Source organism: Humulus lupulus, chromosome 7 (genome assembly GCF_963169125.1).
Source record: "Humulus lupulus chromosome 7, drHumLupu1.1, whole genome shotgun sequence".
In the NCBI taxonomy this organism is placed as follows: domain Eukaryota; kingdom Viridiplantae; phylum Streptophyta; class Magnoliopsida; order Rosales; family Cannabaceae; genus Humulus; species Humulus lupulus.
The window spans coordinates 44313677-44332286 of record NC_084799.1 but is presented as its reverse complement, the minus strand read 5'-3'; the positions used below and the strand labels follow the sequence as shown (position 1 = coordinate 44332286).

Below are 18610 nucleotides of genomic sequence, written 5' to 3'. Positions count from 1 at the left end.
ACAAGTCTTTAATCCACTAAGTAAAGGGATGCACGAATAAATTGTATCATTAATTATTTATTCCCTTGAATAAATTGTATAAATTAGGTTTAAAAACATTATGGAATAAATTGGGTGAAGAAGCTCAATCGCCCCAAGAGCTTGGAATTCCCTTGGAGTCTCAGCAACAACCGGTTTAAGCCTTAGAGTGATGGTTTATAATTCAGAATTGGTTTGTGAATTTGAATGCCTTTGTTTTTTTTTTTTTTTTTTTGTTATGATAATGTTTCAAAATTTAGTGTACTTTGAATGCCCTTGTTGAATTGATAACTCTAGTATAAATTGACGTTGTTTCTCTCTTACATTAGTGTTGTTTGATGGATTTAGCTAGTCTCTTGTTCATTTTTAGTCTCTTATAAATTTTAGTGTATTTTGAATGCCCTTGTTTTTTTTTAGTCTCTTATAAATTTTAGTGTACTTTAGTTATAAAATTGTACCACAATTTATATTGTCTAATTGGTAAAAGCACATTCCACCAACAAGAATTTTCAAGACATGTCAGATTATGTTTCTTCCTCTACTCTATATTCAAAATTCAAACCCAATTCAGCCTCCGACAGTAACATTTATACATAATTCAGGGTGAAATCAAGATAAAATAAATAAAAAACTCTCGTGGCAGATTCAAGTTCAAAGATATAACAGATTCAAATTTCAAACTCAAAGCTCAATGATACCTTCCTTAAGCGGCTGATTGCAACGAACACAAGAGGAGAGGGAGATCAGGAGTAGAGCAATTGCATCGTCGAGGTTAGAAGAGTTGTCCTGAAATAAACGAAAATGGTAATGAAGTTAGTCAGCCAAATTTTGTAAATGGGTTCAATTAAAAATAAAATACCCAAATTTAATTGTGGGTTGATATTTTTTAAATTACAACAAAAAACTTCATTATATATATATATAAAACATTAGAATAAAAAATACAGACAGATAATCATTTATAAGAATCATTTTTCACTCAAAAGGGTAAACTAGAAATAGTTCGAAAAGATAAGTAACAAATTAGTAAGAACTGATTTATAATTTCAATGATAAGTAACAAATTAGTCATGCTTTAGAAACAAAAAGATAATTTTTTTACCAACTAACCTTATCTCAGCTCGCAAGTGCTCAATGTCATCAAATGTACTGGCATACTTCTGTATAGCTCCAATATCTACCCCAAAATATATGAAGGTAGCCGTAAAGGATCCATAGCAATTTTTTAATGGCTAAAATAAACCTTTGAATAGTTGTTTCAAATGATCATAACCACACAATATAATCCATGCATATGAATATATACATATATCCATACATACAAAGACCCATTCCATTACTGATGATTTTTTTTAACATGACTAATACAAGCTTGTTCGATGTTGTCTGAAAGATCACTACACATATAATCTAATACTACACATATAATATACATATATACCTAATCCTATATAACATCAATAATAATATAATCCTATAATCTCTTAATTATATATAATATTAAAAACACATATATGTTCATAATATGCACATTACCTTTGATATCGTATAATCTTTGGCTGGTGGTGGTGCTGTGGTGGCGTTGTGGCGGCAAAGGGAGGAGACGAGGCTGGCTGGTGGTGGCGCTGCTGTGGCAGCGAAGGGCCAATTTTGTTCGCTGTTGGTGGCTGGCGTGCTCCCTGCACGGCCGGGGTGCTCCGAGGATGTGGTGGGTGTAATAAGATTTCTAGTTAGTCAGTTAGTTATTTATTAGTTTTCTTTCTGTTAGTTCTTTTATTTACTTGTATTTACAGTTGGTTCTTTGTATTGTTACGTTGTTGTAGTCTGTTAGAGTATGTTTGTTAGAGTTTGTTAGTTTTCAGTTGTAGTCCTTGTCTTTAGTTAGTTGTCCCTGTCTTGTCTATATATACCGTGAGCTCGAGTTCTTTTGTAAGTCTTCACATTTTAATACAAAGCTTCAAGCATTTTGTTCATTCTCTGTTTTCAACACTCAAAATTCAATTCCGTGTTATGGTATCAGAGCGGGAAGGTTATACGTTCCCCGATCGATCCTAGTTCTTTCTCAGACGAGTCTCGTCTTCTCCGATCACGGTGTTCTGTCTTCTCCGGCACCGATCGCGTTTTTACTTCTCTGTTTCTCTGGCGATTAAGTTACTTTCTAGCAAGTTCTTCAGCAAGCTTCTGGTTTTGCGATCAATCCTTGTTTTTGATTTCTGTTCATAATCATTTTTTTGTTTCTGTTTTTTGCAATGGCAAATGAGGGAATTGCTGGAGTGTCTCTTGAATCGGACAATCAACCGATTAGCACCAATGATAGTCCATCTCCTCCAAGGCGCCATGAAAGTCCTGAATCAAGAATGACAAGTTCCAAGAATCCTTTAGAAGATCCAACAAATCCATATTACATACATCACAGTGACAATCCAGGAATTGTTCTTGTATCTCAAGTGCTTACCGGGCAAGATAACTATGTATCTTGGAGTCGTGCAATGCAATTGTCTATCTCGGTCAAGAACAAGCTGGGATTTCTTGATGGTTCAATTCTTCCACCCTCACCTTCTAATTCTGCACTTTATAATGCATGGTTAAGGAATAACAATATTGTCATTTCCTGGATACTCAATTCTGTTTCTAAAGAAATATCTTCCAGCATCCTTTATGATGAGTCTGCAGCAAACATATGGACTGATCTTAAGGTGAGGTTTCACCAAAGAAATGGTCCTCATATCTACAATCTGAGGAAAAGTCTTATGAATCTCAAGCAAGATACTCAGTCTGTAGGAATTTACTTCACCAAACTCAAGACTATTTGGGAGGAGCTCTCAAATTACAAACCGAATTGTACATGTAATGGATGTGTTTGTGGAGGTGTAAAGAAACTGAAAGATCATCATCACATGGAATACATAATGTCATTCTTGATGGGGCTCTCGGACAATTATTCTCAGGTTCGAGGAAGTATACTTTTAATGGATCCTTTGCCAGAAGTTAATCGAGTTTTTCACTTGGTTACTCAAGAAGAAAACCAGAAGAGATACCTTGCTTCAAACAATGATCCTGCACTTGCCTTCGCTTTCCAAGGAGATAAATTCAACAAATCTGCTCAACAAGGCACAAGAAATCAGTCAAATAGGCGAGGTAGACCATTTTGTACTCATTGCAATCTGCATGGTCACACAGTCGAAAGATGTTACAAGCTCCATGGATATCCTCCTGGATACAATAAAGGTAACAAATCGACTGAGGCTGCAGCTAATCAGGTGCATTCAAATGATGAAAAGCCAAGCACAAATGAAGAAGCACATACAATTCTGCCACAACTAAGTGTTACTCAGTATCAACAACTACTTAACCTGCTGGCAAGCCAACAAACAAGCACAAACATGCCTATGTCAGATCCTACTGGACAAACAGGTAATGGAGGTATGGTACTTACCTGTGCTCCTTTCAATTTTCAAACTAATACTTGGATTATAGATTCGGGTGCTACTAGGCATATATGTACTGATATAAAACTTTTTCAAAGTATTATGCATGTTATTCCTACTAAGTTAATCTTGCCAAATAATGAAGTCTTAGTAATCTGTCAAAGTGGTACAGTTTGCATAACTAATGACATAATACTTGAAAATGTTTTATATGTACCTAACTTTAAGTTTAACATCTTATCAGTAAGCAGTCTTACTAGTACAAATGATTTTCGAGTGTTGTTTGATTCTGATGAGTTTTGTATTCAGGAACTCCATCACAAGAGAGTGATTGGCAGAGGTAAAAATTGCAATGGCTTGTATGTGCTGGATAACTCGAATACTGCTACTTGTTCTCTTGCTGTAACTGCTGATATCTGGCATTCCAGACTTGGACATCCATCCAAGAAATATATGTCTTTACTTTTCAATAAACTCAATTGTAATATTGATGATATGAATAAAGAAATTCCTTGTTATATCTGTCCTCTGGCAAAACAAAGAAAACTTTCTTTTTCTAAACATGTTAGTTTTGCTAATGATAAATTCGATTTAATCCATTGTGACACATGGGGACCTTACCATATTCAATCACATGCCAAATATAGATACTTTCTTACACTTGTTGATGATAAAACTAGGTTCACATGGATTTATTTAATGAAACAGAAATCAGATGTTCTATTCATAATACCTCAATTTCTGTCTTATATACAAACTCAATTTAATTGTATTTTTAAAGTTTTTCGATCTGATAATGCTCCTGAGCTTGTTTTCAAAGAATTGTTTGCTTCCCATGGTATTTTACATGAATTTACATGTGTTGAAACACCTGAACAGAATGCTATAGCCGAAAGGAAGCATCAACATTTATTGAATGTGGCTAGAGCTCTTCTTTTTCAAGCAAAATTACCTATACGTTTTTGGTGTGAATGTGTTATGACTGCTGCTTACTTAATTAACCGAACACCAACACCTAACTTGAATAATAAAACACCTTTTGAATTATTGTTTGATAAGTTACCTCAGTATGATCATATGAAAGTGTTTGGCTTTTGCATCTACCTTAGTTTCTCACAGAAACAAGTTTACTCCAAGAGCAAGAACTTGTGTTTTTATAGGCTATCCTCAAGGAATAAAGGGATATAAACTATATGATATTAATACTCATGATATTTTTGTTTCTCGAAATGTCATTTTTCATGAACATATATTTCCTTTTCATAAGTTGAACACAGATACTGATTTTATTGATCCTTTTTCAACCATAGTTTTTCCATCTCCCCACATATCTAACACACAAGTTGAAGATTTTCCTAACTCAGATTCTAGCTTGGAGTGCCATGATCATTCTCCGCAGGTAGAAGATATTGTTATTACACCAGCAGACAATGATCAACTTCACAATGATCATGCAGCAGATCATATTACCATAAATGACCAACATGACACACAAAATGATGCTTCCATGGTCTCTGTTCAACCAGATAGACCAAGACGAACAAACAGAATTTCAAGACCTCCAACTTATCTGAGAGACTATGAATGTCACTCTGTCATTCAAGACAATACTTCTACTCCTCATACAATAAATAAATTTCTCAATTATGATAACTTATCCTCTTCTTACAAACATTTTGTTCTTGCTGTAACAGATTCATATGAACCTGTCAACTACAATCAAGCTGCTCAACATCAAGTATGGATTGAAGCCATGCAAAATGAATTAGATGCTTTACTCAAAAACAACACATGGACCTATGTTTCCCTACCACCAAATAAAAGAGCAATCAGTTGTCGTTGGGTGTACAAAATCAAGTACAACAGTGATGGTTCAATTGAGAGGCACAAGGCAAGACTAGTTGCCCAAGGATACACACAGCAAGAAGGATTGGACTTCTTCGACACTTTTTCACCTGTGGCCAAGATGGTCACATTTAAATTACTTTTAGCTATCTCCACCATTAACAAATGGCATACATTACAAATAGATATTAATAATGCCTTCCTCAATGGAGATCTCCATGAGGAAGTCTATATGGCTTTACCAAAGGGTCTAATATTACCTACTTCTCCCTTTGCAGGTTCCAACACTGTATGCAAGTTAAGGAAATCAATTTATGAATTGAAACAATCCTCAAGACAATGGTACCAAAAGCTCTCTACTGCTCTAATGGAGGAAGGATTCATTCAGTCTCTAGCAGACTACACGCTTTTCACCCGCGGATCAAACACTACTTTCATTGCTCTTCTAGTATATGTCGATGACATCATACTAGCTGGACCAAATCTCACTCTTCTGCATCAACTTCAAACCAAGCTTCATGCCAAGTTTTCTTTAAAAATTCTCGGACCATTGAAGTATTTCCTCGGTTTTGAAATTGCAAGGTCTACTGATGGTTTGGTTCTTTCACAGAGAAAATACACTCTCCAGCTCCTTCAAGATAGTGGATTCATAGGCAGCAAACCTTGTAAAACACCAATGGATCCAAGACTCAAATTCGATGACCAACAAGGAGAGTTATTGACTGATCCTTCTTCCTACAGACAGCTTGTTGGCAAATTTCTATATCTTACATTATCAAGACCAGACATCACCTTTGCAGTACATACATTAAGCCAATTTATGTCTGCTCCTCGAACTCCTCACATGCAAGCTGCACATCATCTCCTCAGATATCTCAAAGGAACACCTGGTCAAGGCTTGCTCTACTCAAGTTCTTCTTCTTTACACTTAAAGGGATTCTCAGATTCTGACTGGGCTTCTTGCCCAATGTCAAGACGATCTACAACTGGTTTTTGCATATTTCTAGGAGATTGCTTAATCTCCTGGAAAACCAAGAAGCAGCCCACAATTTCTCGAAGTTCAGCTGAAGCTGAATATCGTGCATTAGCTGCAACAGGAAGTGAGATCACTTGGATACAATATCTTCTAGATGATTTTCACATCTCACATTCTCAACCTGCCTTTATTTATTGTGACAATCAATCAGCTATACATATAGCTAACAACCCGGCATTTCACGAACGTACGAAGCATATTGAATTGGACTGCCATTTCATTCGAGAAAAGATCACACAGTCCAAAATCAGATTAAGTCCGGTACCAAGTTCTCTACAACTAGCTGATGCCTTCACCAAGCCACTCCCATCAACACTTTTATCTTCTCACATAGTCAAGATGTCAGTATATGATCTATACCGTCCATCTTGAGGGGAGGCTAATAAGATTTCTAGTTAGTCAGTTAGTTATTTATTAGTTTTCTTTCTGTTAGTTCTTTTATTTACTTGTATTTACAGTTGGTTCTTTGTATTGTTACGTTGTTGTAGTCTGTTAGAGTATGTTTGTTAGAGTTTGTTAGTTTTCAGTTGTAGTCCTTGTCTTTAGTTAGTTGTCCCTGTCTTGTCTATATATACCGTGAGCTCGAGTTCTTTTGTAAGTCTTCACATTTTAATACAAAGCTTCAAGCATTTTGTTCATTCTCTGTTTTCAACACTCAAAATTCAATTCCGTGTTAGGGTGGGTGGGTGGGTCTTTCTTCCCTTGACTGTGCGTGAGAGAGAAGGGGGGCTGGGCTGGTATGTGTGAGTGAGGGAGGCCATGCGTGTGAGTGAGGGTGAAAGAAAAGAAGAGCTGGTGGTGGTGTGGTGGAGAGGCGGCTACTGAGTGAGGGAGGCCGTGCGTGAGTGAGAGTGAAAGAGAAGAAAAATATTTTATTTTTAGAGTTATCATATTTCTTTTTTTTTCATTTTTTTTTTTAAATTTCGGTCGGATTCGGGTTACACCCGAACCCGAAATTATAAAATTTTAAACCCGACCCGACATATTTTGGGTTCGGGTCGGATTAAGCCCGAAATTAACGAGTTTTCCGAAAATTCGGGTTCTCGGGCTTCGGATCGAGCAGGTTTTCGGGTTTTGTGGGTCAAATGTTCACCCCTAACTACAATACAATATCAAAAAAGCAACTTAAATGCAACACGACAATAACACAGTGCAACCCATTACAACTACACAAAAACATCGAAAAATTTAACACTGTACTTTTCAAAAAATAAATGAATATGACAATAAGCTAACATAACATTGGTTCTACCTCCTTTATTAACAATATTAATATTAGAGACACATAGTAAATGTTTTATTATCAATATCACAAAAAAAACTCTACAGCTCATGACTTTCAAACACTAGAAATATATAATCAACAAACAATTAACCACATTTTTTAAAATTAAAATCAACCAAAGATGTACCGGTACTACTACTTTTTGTTGACAAGTCAATGTACGCGAAAGAATGTATTGTACACTTTTCTTGTTCAAATGAATATATACATTCATCTCTATAACACATGGGTACTTGAGAACCACGAGCAGCGCATATGATGGTTCGAGCAAATATTGGACTGAAGATTTTATAGCTCCAAATTTAATCCACGTGAATTCAAAGCTATAACATGTTCATTTACCAAGCAACATACAATATTTCTAGTTAAAGAAATCATGGTGTAAGACAACAAAATATTAGCAATTCTAGCTCATGCGGCCACAAGATAACATAACCACATACCCATTTGTTGGAGAACTCCAAAAAAAAAAAAAACACCACACAATCCTTCTAAAAGCAACGTGGTTTTGTTTCTAATCCAAAGTCACACCATCTTCATCTTCAACTTCGTACACTAAAGAAATATGCAGTGAAGTGAGTCAATGTAATAGATGACCATCGCCATAGCTACACATCATCATGGTCGTCATCATAGTTGGCATCTTCAGCTCCACTCCGACCATCACCAAGTTAGTTCAGACGTTGCAAAGCTCGACAAGTTGCCAACGAGTCTTGCAGAGTTGTCGACGGAGCCTGATGAGTTGAGGACACTATCTTCGATAAGGTCTCCATGCAAACACCTTCTACATAAAAATGAAATAAAAACAAATATAACGTAAAATTGTAAAAATTGCTACCGTAAGGTGGTTCCGCCACTGGTTGCTTCTTTTTCATTTGCCAGTGACAAGGAAGCTTCCTGGTGACGAGAATACAAGGATCATCTTCTTCAGTTCACGAACTGTTGCCATCAGACAGCCCAAGATCATCATTTCCGACTCAGATTCCATTCAAGTCGACAACAAGCCAAATTATGAGGTTCAAGTGGACTTGGACGATGATTATATTGAAGATTTTGGAGTTGATATCGTGAAGTCAGAAAAAAAGAAGCGGAAGTAATAGAAATCGTAAAAATGTAAAATAAAAACTTTGATCGTATACAAGTAAATTTTCCGTGTACCCATAAATAAGTAATATTTTGACTAAATATAACATTTTATGTAAAAATATGGTACTATTTTAATCTATAATATAAAACACATGGTTTAAATTGTCATTTAACAAAACACATATGTATATTGCATATTTGGGAAAAACACAGGGCCAAATTGATACCTGTCCTTAAAAATATGACATAATTTTAATTTACTTTTTTTACAAATTTTTAAAAAGACAATTCCATAAACATCAATTTCTAAATAAAAAAAAAAACCCATAAAACGCAAAAATTTTAAATGCTCATATTTCTGCAAAATTTTGATATAAAAGCCATAAACTGAAATTTTCCCTATTTTTAATATACTATACTATCATATAGATTAAAAAACATGTATGACAAAATGGTTGCCTCATGGGCCGGTCCGAAGAGTTAAAGACCACCCAAAACGGAGGAACCCCCTAAAATGGGAAGCCCGTCAATATTGTTCATTTTATCAATTCGCTCACATTTACTCGGCAATATGTCAACGGTGTAATAGATGGTTTGCAGTGGAAGATGTTTTTCAGGTTGAGCATCCGTTACTTATGTGACTTTGCACGGTAAATTTGGTTTTCATCTCCCCGAGGCAATATACAGAATTCTGCTCTGTTTCTAACCATAAAAGTTGAAATCTAAAAATATCACTTTTTAGACATTACTTTAAAACGCTAATATCCCATCCCAGGGCACGGATGTCAAAAATCTTATTAGCATTAAGGTAAGGTAAATTCACATAAATGGGTGCAAGCGGATCAATGCATTTATGTCATCATTGCATTAACCCTTATATTTCAATCTACTTTACTAACATGTCAATCAGTGCAGGCAACGTAGCTCATTTGTTCATGTTACGAGTGACATCAATGGCTTAGCGACGAATCTCATGGGACTGGAACTCGTTATTATACTAGGGACTGTGATATCGAATTTTCACAAGAAAAAAAATACATCTTCATTCAAAAAACAGAGACAACAAAAACACAATACCCAACAAATGATACTAAAGCTTACTAGACAACAAAAACACAATACCCAACAAATGATACTAAAGCTTACTAGGACCAGCTTCACTGTAACCTCAGCAAGTCTGAAAAGCAAAAGAACTTAATTTACGAGCAGTTTAACACCTCTTTCGTTATTAAAGTCACAAAAGGGTTGCCTGAATAACTACTCAAAACACACGACTTTTAACCAATTGGAAAATCAGAATAACAAAACAAATATTAACTTGAAGAAATATATCAGCCTCATTATGAATCCACTAAATAAGCTTTTGAAATAAGACTGTATTTATAAAAAAATTCAGCACAGGGAAAATGAATTGTATTGATCTTTCCAAAAAACTCCCCAAGTCTGACATGTGTAAATTTATTCAAAATTCCTCACCGCAGACCGATTAAAACACATAATTTTTATTAGAATTAAGTGAATTTCTAATGAAAGGGCAACAAAAGTGCATTGTTTTGTAGCTCTCATTGTTGATTTCGACATGGTAAAATGTATTCAAAAATATAAATTTTCTACTCTCTATAAATCAGAATAACGTATATTGCCCAATAGAGCCTCATAATCACAGAGCCACTAAAACTATAGAAAACGAAAAGCATTTTTAGATTCAAAACAAAGTTGATATAAAGCATAAACAATTAAAGTGAAAGACCAGAAGTGGTTAAGAGGTGTCGGTCACGTTAAAATCAGAAACACGGACCAATGGTTACTCATCATATCTAACAAAATGACCTTCCAAAAAAAAATCATAATTTTTTTTTTCAAAACAAGAACATAAATTTCACATTAAGACAAATATAAGTCATATCCATAACTTCAAATATCAAATAAACTGTAAAACAAACAACAATATGGCCAAAATCTTGCTAAAGGACTCCCATGGAGTTAACCCATTAACTAAATCAGAGGTTCCATGTCTTTCTTCTCCAAATGAACTAAGAACTAAATAAGACTTAAAATTGAAAGGCCATCCACCTTAGAATCCGAGCTTGGTGCGGCGCCAGTGTCTGCGCTTGGCATTGTACCTAATGGTATTGTCGGTCCTCAACCGGATCCAGTGAGGAATCGGCCTGTTCTGGCGCATCTTCTTGGCCAGCTTCTTCTTGATCCTGAAAGTCTTGTGCGACGGCATCTTCGCTGAGATCAGTGGCTGGCTGGCTGGCTGTCTGGCTAGCGAGGCAGCAGAAGAAACCCTACGCATTCATAAATACATAAATTAAAGAACAAAATAGAAGAATCGTGGAACAAATCAATCATATTGTTGCAGTTATATCCTCGTCAGTTGATTGCAAATATCAAAAAGAAGAAAACAAAAATACAAGAGAAAGAAATTGTGGAGGGACGAACCGAGTTGGGAAACACAGATCTGGAGGACGATACTTGAGAGCGTGCCCCTTGTTCACGAAGCGCCGTTTTATATCTCTAGATATTGCGCCAGAGATGAAACCCTAAATTGGTGATGCGGATGAGAATGGGCCTCAATAAGGCCCACAAAAGGTATGACCCTCTATCAACGTGGCCCTAATACTATAGTTACAGGAGGAAATTACACATATATGGGATTTATTCTTAAATTTTGAAAAATATCACAGTTTTTTTTCCTTAAATTTTTTATGGCATTTTTTTTTTTTACATCTTTATGGGAGTTTTCTTCCTATATATTTATAAAATTTTATTTGTACCTTTAGAAATTTACATAAATATAAATATGGAAAAAATAAAAATAGTTTCTATATTTATGGGAAAAAAATAATAATACAAAATATAGTAAGTTTTGAAAAAAAAAGTTTAAAATATAGTAATTTCATAAAATATAAAAAATAGATTATCATAATCATAAATACACAAAACTCTCTCTCACTCTCTCATTTCTCTCCCTCACGACATCTCTCTCTCTCTTTTCTCATTTCTTCCTCTCTCCTCTCCCATTTGGTTCTCTCATCTTAGCCATTTGCCGGCAATGCTACCTCTGCTCCTACCCCCGAAGACGACGCACGTACCTCTGCCCCTCTTCTTCTTCTTCTTCAGATCTTGTTTTATTTTTGTTCTCTTTGTTCTTATTCTTCTTTTTCACATTTGGTTTTGCCATTTCAAATATGATTTCGCATTTCATATTTTATTTTTGTTTACTTCTAAACCTAATTGTAACCTGTTACAGTCACGATCTGTTATGATTTATAGGTTTTTTTTCCAGATCTGTTTAAGTAACCGGGTACAATGACGTCTGATTCTTTTTATTCATATCTATTTTTTTTAGATCTAGTTGTAGCCAGTTACAATAACGATTACTTTAGATTTTTTTGTTTAGATCTAATTTTGTTTTCACACCTGACTAAGTAACCAAGTACCATGGCGATTGTTTTTTTTTTTTAGATCGAAATCTGTAACCAATTACGATTATGACAAGTTTAGTTTTTTTGTTTGTGATCTTATTTGTTTCCAGGTCTGCCTAAGTAAATGGTTACCATCACAACTAGTTCTTTTTTTCATATCTATTTTGTTTTCAGACCTAGCTATAACTAGTTACATTCACGATCAATTTAGTTTATTTTTACATATCAGTTTTTTTTCCAAATCTCACTAAGTAACCAGTTACAATTCAGTTGATATTTTGAAAATGGTACATTACTAAAAAAATCAAAATTATTTTTATAGCTGTAACTAGTTACTACAACACCACTTAAAAATAAAACTGATTTTTATTGTTATAACCAGCTACCACACATTACTAAAAAATGACAGTGGCACAAGATTACTATTACAAAAAAAAAAATCAAAATTGTGTTTTATGGTTTTAACTAGTTACTACAGATAAAATGTTGACTGAGGAAGAAAAGAAGAAAAAATGAGAATAAAATATATGGCGATGAAGGTCTCAGATTTTTTTCTTCAAAGAATTATGTACAAATATATATTTTTATAAAATATGAATGATAAAAAATAATACAAATAGATTAAAATTATAAAAATAATCTCAAAACATATCAAAACTAACTACTAAAAGTGTATAAAAGATAAAAGAGAACTTTACAAAAATATGGAGAAAAATAAATTACTTTCTATATTTATGGGCATAAAACTTATGTCACAAAATATGGTAATTCTAACAATTTTTTTTTAAAATATGGGAATCCCACAAAATAGTATGAACAAAATACGATAAACAAGAATACACACACACTCTCTCTTACTTTCCTCTTTCTCTCCATCTCTCACGTATCTTTCACTCATTCTCTTTATTTTCTCTCACAACAATGGCAGTCAACCATTTTCTCTCACAACAATCAGAGTTCTCACACTGGCAAATGGACGACGTACCTCCAGTCATCACCGACACCATCTCCGATTTGCTGCTTCTTCACGTTCTTCTTCTTTGCTTTCTTCTTTGTTTTCACGTTCTTCTTCTTTTTGTTCTTTTTGTTGTTGTTGTTGTTCTTCTTTACGTTATTTTGCATCTTCTTTGTTGTTTCAGATTTTTTTTTTCAGATCTGGTTTTTTTTTCCTTCCAAATTTGTCTAAGTAACTAGTTACTGACACGATTCTGTTTTGTTTTCAGATCTGAATTTTTTGTGGACTTAGCTGTAACCAGTTACCTTATTTAATCTAAATCTTCATGGTTGTTTTTAAATCTGTTTTGTTTTTCAGATATGGTTTTCTTTATAAAACTACCTAAGTAACCAGCTACTGTCACGATTTTGTTTTGTTTTCAGATCTGAGTTTTTTTGTGGATCTAGTTGTAACCAGTTACCTTATTTAATCTCCTTCTTCATGTGTTATTTTTAAATATGATTTTATTTTTCAGATCTGGTTTTCTTTATAAAACTACCTAAGTAACCAGTTACCTTTTTCGTTCTTCTTCTTGGTTATTTTCATATCTGATTTTGTCTTTTAGATTTAGTTGCTTTTTTGTTTTAAAGATTTGGATAAGTAAGCAGTTACCAATTAATTGTTATTTTGATAGGGGTAACCAATTACCCACTTCTTCTTCTTCTACTACATCTCAGATTAATTTTTTATTTTTTAAGTTTTATTTTTTTTCTAAGTTTGGCTTAGTAACTAATTATCAATCACTTATTTTAATAGGGGTAACCGGTTACATTCTTCTTCTTCTTTACTGGTTATATTCTCATCTCATTTTTTTTCTTCCAAATCTGCTAGTAACAAGTTCAATTCACTCGAATACTTTCCATGACAGTTAAAATTGATAGTGATAATCAGTTACTGCCACATTACTAAAAAATCCAAAATTACTTTTTATAGTGGTAACCGGTTATTATTTAAAATGAAATTAAATTACATATATACATCTTCAACAATAATCCAAAACATACATATGTATAATGACATAACTCAGACATCATCATCACCATAATTAGTGAAAGTCATTCTCATCACCTCATATTTGAATGTATATATACAAATATTATAATAACAATAATAATACATCCATATATATAAAAAAAATGTGTACAATTTTATAGTCTTATATATATGTATATACATATAAAAATAATATATGTATATATAATGGAAGAAATTATATGGTTTTATGTATACGATTAATTGTATATATGTATATATATATATTAGCCTAAATATAATTTAAAAAATATAGTAATAAAAATATCCCTAAAAGTAATTAAAAAAAATCAATATTGAAATTTTATATTAAGTATATGGTATATTTTAATAAAATTACAAAAATATGGGGAAAAATTTCATAAAAATGTAAATAAATAAATTATGCCATAAAAAACGTAAGGGAAAAAAGCCATATATATCAAAGTTTTACAAAAGATCCTATATTTCATGTAATTTTCTCTATCATTTATTCACACTTAATACACATAATTACCCTCTATTTAAAAAAATGACATCTATACCATTTTTCTTATAATATTCAACTAAAATAGCCTTAACATATAAAAAACATATTAAAAATGTATAAATTTTTATTGAATTAAGATTTTAAATTTTTATTTATTTTAAGGTAAAAAATACACACACAAAAATTACAAAGTATTTTTTTTTTATATTTAAAAAAAGTAATTTAAAATGTAAACAAAAATCAAGAACACTAGTTTATAATTTCCTTAAAAATTCAAAAGTGTAAGCAAATTTTTTACACTATATTTGAATTTGAAATAGTAAAAAGGTAGTTTACAACTTATATTTAAGTTTGTTGACGTTGTTTTTCCTCAACTTAATTATGTAGAGCAATAAACAATTGATCAGGAAGAAAAGAAAAGACAGATTTTTAACGTGGTTCAGCAGTTTATAATCTACATCCACGAGTAACTGTCATTATGGATTCTGTGCGAAAGCTTCAAGTGAAAGCAATTTTGCTGAGTCTTTTCTAGTATAAAATTTTGTGTGCATCCAAATGACCAAATCTATGTTATTTATAGGCCTGGTTACAATAATATATTATCCCTAATTTAGGGAAGTTACAACGTACATTCAAATTCAAATAAATATTTGAATAATAATGATAATACGATTTTAAATGCATTATTTAAATAAAGCTCTCATAAACATAGCGATTTGACACATAGACTTAACTAATCCCAAAGGAATAAGGATTTCCTAACAACTTTTTTGTGTGGTAAGCGCGTCATCGAGCTTGAACATTGCTTCAACGCGCTTTCGAGATCACTCATAGTGTAACGACCCAAAATCACTAATAAGGCTTAAGGGCCTTGATTAGTATGCCGGGAGGGCATAATTGGTTTATGTGTGTTTTAAATGATTTAATGCATGATTATGTGATAAGCATGCTTATGTGATTATATTGATATGTGAAACACATGTTTATGAGTATTATTATGCATGTGGGCCCTGTTTAGATTATAGGGGCATATTTGTAATTTTGGCCTAGTGAGGGCATAAATGTGATTATTTGTGATAAATTGTTGAGACCACATTAATATGTGGATATACTTGCAGCATATGGCTCGAGACGGTCCTAGTGAGCGGTTTGACGAATTAGTCACGGCGAGGATTTATACCCGACTCGGGGGAGCCTGGGGGGTATTTTCGGGAATTTAGGAGATATATTGGAGATTATTAGACTTTGCATAAATAATTGGCGATTAATTGGATGATGGGATTTGAGTGGTAAATATTAGGAACACTTGAGGAATTACGTGGGAATTGAGAGTAAATGACTATTATACCCTTAGTTTAAGTCAAATGTTAGTTTTCTTGGGAGGGGTAAAATGGTCTTTATGCTTATAAATGATATGCTCAGCCTTTATGTTAGAAACAAAACAGAAGAACTGAGAATAATCTAGGAAAGAAAGAAGGAAAAAGGTTCAACTCACTTCTCTCTCTCTCCCACACATCCCCCCCTCTCTCTCTTGCTTTCATTTGGATTTTGAAGCTTAGCTTCAAGGTGGGAGCACATTCTAAGCTTGGGCTAGGGAAACTTTAAGGAATTGAAGGAGAATTCAGCTGGAACTTGGAGGAAATTCAGGTGGGTGATAGAGCTGTGATTTGAGGTAAAATTTTGGGCTTTCATCTCTGAATTTGACTAGGTTTATGTTGAGGAATTCTGGATATATGAATGTGTGGATTGGACTGAGTTTTGGGTATTAAATTGGCTGAGTGTTGAGTGGTTATTACTAGAATTCTTGTGACTGAATTTAGGTATTGGTTTCTGTTTATATTGTTGGGAATTATAGGATGAAAATATGTGTGATTATGGATCTAAATTCATGGCTGGTTTAGTGTGGAATTGGGGGGAAAATTCTGGGTAAGTTGGTGTGTTCATGGCTGGGAGAAGGAGGAGGTTTTCTCTAGGTTCGCAGGGCGCACCGCGACCTAGCCTGGGGGCACCGCGGCGCGTGTGGCCCTTCTGGCCGAGGGAGCTCTCTGACTTAGGGGCGCGCTGCGACTTGCTTGGCCAAGTCGCAACCCGCCTCCCCTTTGGCGTGAGAGCTTGCTCTCTGACTTGGGGCAAGTCGCGACTTGCTGAGCCAAGTCGTGACCCACCTGGGAGTTTTGATCTTAGAGGTGTTCTGAGTGTTGTTAGGGCTCGGGGTTTCGAACCCAGGGGCTCGGGACAATTTCTACTACCCGGTTTAGTAGAAATTGAGGTCCCGGAGGTTAGTTTTGTTCCCTGAGTATTTTATTTCTGATTGGAAGTTGATAGACATTAATGACTCTTGCGACTAGGTTTGTCGCTGAGGCTCGAGGCTAGAGATCGTGCTCGGAACCAGTTCACCTTCTCCGCTTGGAATCAAAGGTAAGAAAACTACACCCGGTTGTGTGGCTATGTTGGGACTAAGAGTTCCCTATACTTGTATGCAATGTTGTATGATTGTATTGTGCTATATGGGCATGAAATAAACGGCCTAAGAGTGCTGAAATCGATATTTGCGCACAGGACGCAACTCGGCCATTGGTAGCTGAGGTTAACTATATAATCACTGAGCTCGCCCTAAGTGAGCCTGAGTCAGTGGGATATAAAGAGGGTGCGGCCTAAGGGCACCGACGCTGGATACTGTATGATATGTTTAATATTGTTAATCTAATGATTGCGGCATGTTGATTATCTGGATGATAGATTATTGGTTTGTTGACTGATATCACTGATTATGTGAACAATGTGGTCTGTTTAGTACCTTATTAATGATTTATGATTTATTTGATTACTGTTATTGGTTATGCTCTGTATATGTTGGGCCTTGGCTCACGGGTGCTACGTGGTGTAGGTAAAGGCAAGGGTAAGCTGGACCAACCCTAATTTGGAGAGCTCTGGGGACGAAATGTACATAGTCAGCTGCTCGGCTGCCACGGCCGTGGGATGATACAGGGACAGGAGACCCTAAAATGCCTATTTTTCCATTAGAGTGGCTTATGGTTGTTCATAACCTATGAAATTTTTTGTAAACCGTTATGTAACCCTATTTTTAGGATCCCGTGTATCAAACTCATATTTAAATGAAATTTATCTTTTATAACCAAAATCTGTTAACCCTAGTTCAGTTATGGTTTAGTACCACATTTTTAATTAAATGGCTTGATTAGCAAGTCTTGCACCTTTATAAACACATAGTGTAATGGTCTTGGTTATCCAGGGCGTTACAACTTGGTATCAGAGCGGTCTAGGTTTAAGGATTCCTGAAGACTAGCTGGACATGTACATTTGCCACTAAAGGCAAGCTTGACTCAGGGTTTGGTAATTGTGTATACATGTTTATATGCTTAAGTGATTGGAAAGAACTATGATTGTTGTTATCTTTTTTATTAATAGGGAGCATGAGATACTGATAGGGCCTGACCCTTGACTGTTGTGTGATGATATTAAGACATGATTATTAGCATTGTTGTTGCATGTGGATGAATATTTGATGAACTGTTATATTTTGATTGCTTATGATTGGTTGTATTCTAATGGTGATTCGTGGAAAGATTGTTACCCTGTCATCATAGTCCGACTGCCGAGTCGTTGATTGCAGATTAACTTGGATAGCTATGCGTCCAAGATGATCTATACGACTAGCCGCACTGGGTCTGAGGCTAGAGATGATGACTAGGGCCAAAACCCTCCGCCAGTCCCTGAGAACTAGCAACAGATTATGGCAGACATGCAAGCCTGGCTTCAAAGCCAGGAAGAGTAGATTTGTCTTCTGAGACAGCAGGCTCCGTTAGGGAGTGCTGCATCTATTGTGCCACCTGCTGTGGCCCCAGTTGTACAAACATAGGAAGTTGGAAACTGTTGGGAATCGTTGTATGAGCAGTTCAGGAGACAACATCCTCTAACTTTTGAGGGGGAACCAGATCCACTAAAGACCAAACAGTGGATGAGTA

General features: G+C 34.7%; 1 protein-coding gene and 2 non-coding genes across 3 annotated transcripts; all 3 read right to left on the bottom strand.

Moving 5' to 3' along the window:
* Nucleotides 1-9715: 9715 nt before the first annotated feature.
* LOC133791253 (large ribosomal subunit protein eL39) lies at nucleotides 9716-11271 on the bottom strand. The gene is made up of 2 exons (XM_062229181.1): nucleotides 11144-11271; nucleotides 9716-10989 (listed from the first exon to the last, which is right to left on the bottom strand). Exon 2 carries the CDS (start codon nucleotides 10926-10928, stop codon nucleotides 10773-10775), a length of 156 nt encoding a protein of 51 aa, XP_062085165.1. The 5' UTR covers nucleotides 10929-10989; nucleotides 11144-11271; the 3' UTR covers nucleotides 9716-10772.
* On the bottom strand, nucleotides 9827-9949 carry LOC133792918 (small nucleolar RNA snoR77). The gene has a single exon (XR_009874385.1). It is a non-coding gene; the product is annotated as a small nucleolar RNA snoR77 (small nucleolar RNA).
* On the bottom strand, nucleotides 10256-10368 carry LOC133792901 (small nucleolar RNA U54). The gene has a single exon (XR_009874371.1). It is a non-coding gene; the product is annotated as a small nucleolar RNA U54 (small nucleolar RNA).
* Nucleotides 11272-18610: the final 7339 nt, after the last annotated feature.

Excerpts from the sequence above, each read along its gene's own strand:
- LOC133791253 (XM_062229181.1), bottom strand. The coding sequence starts at position 10,928 with ATGCCGTCGCACAAGACTTTCAGGATCAAGAAGAAGCTGGCCAAGAAG.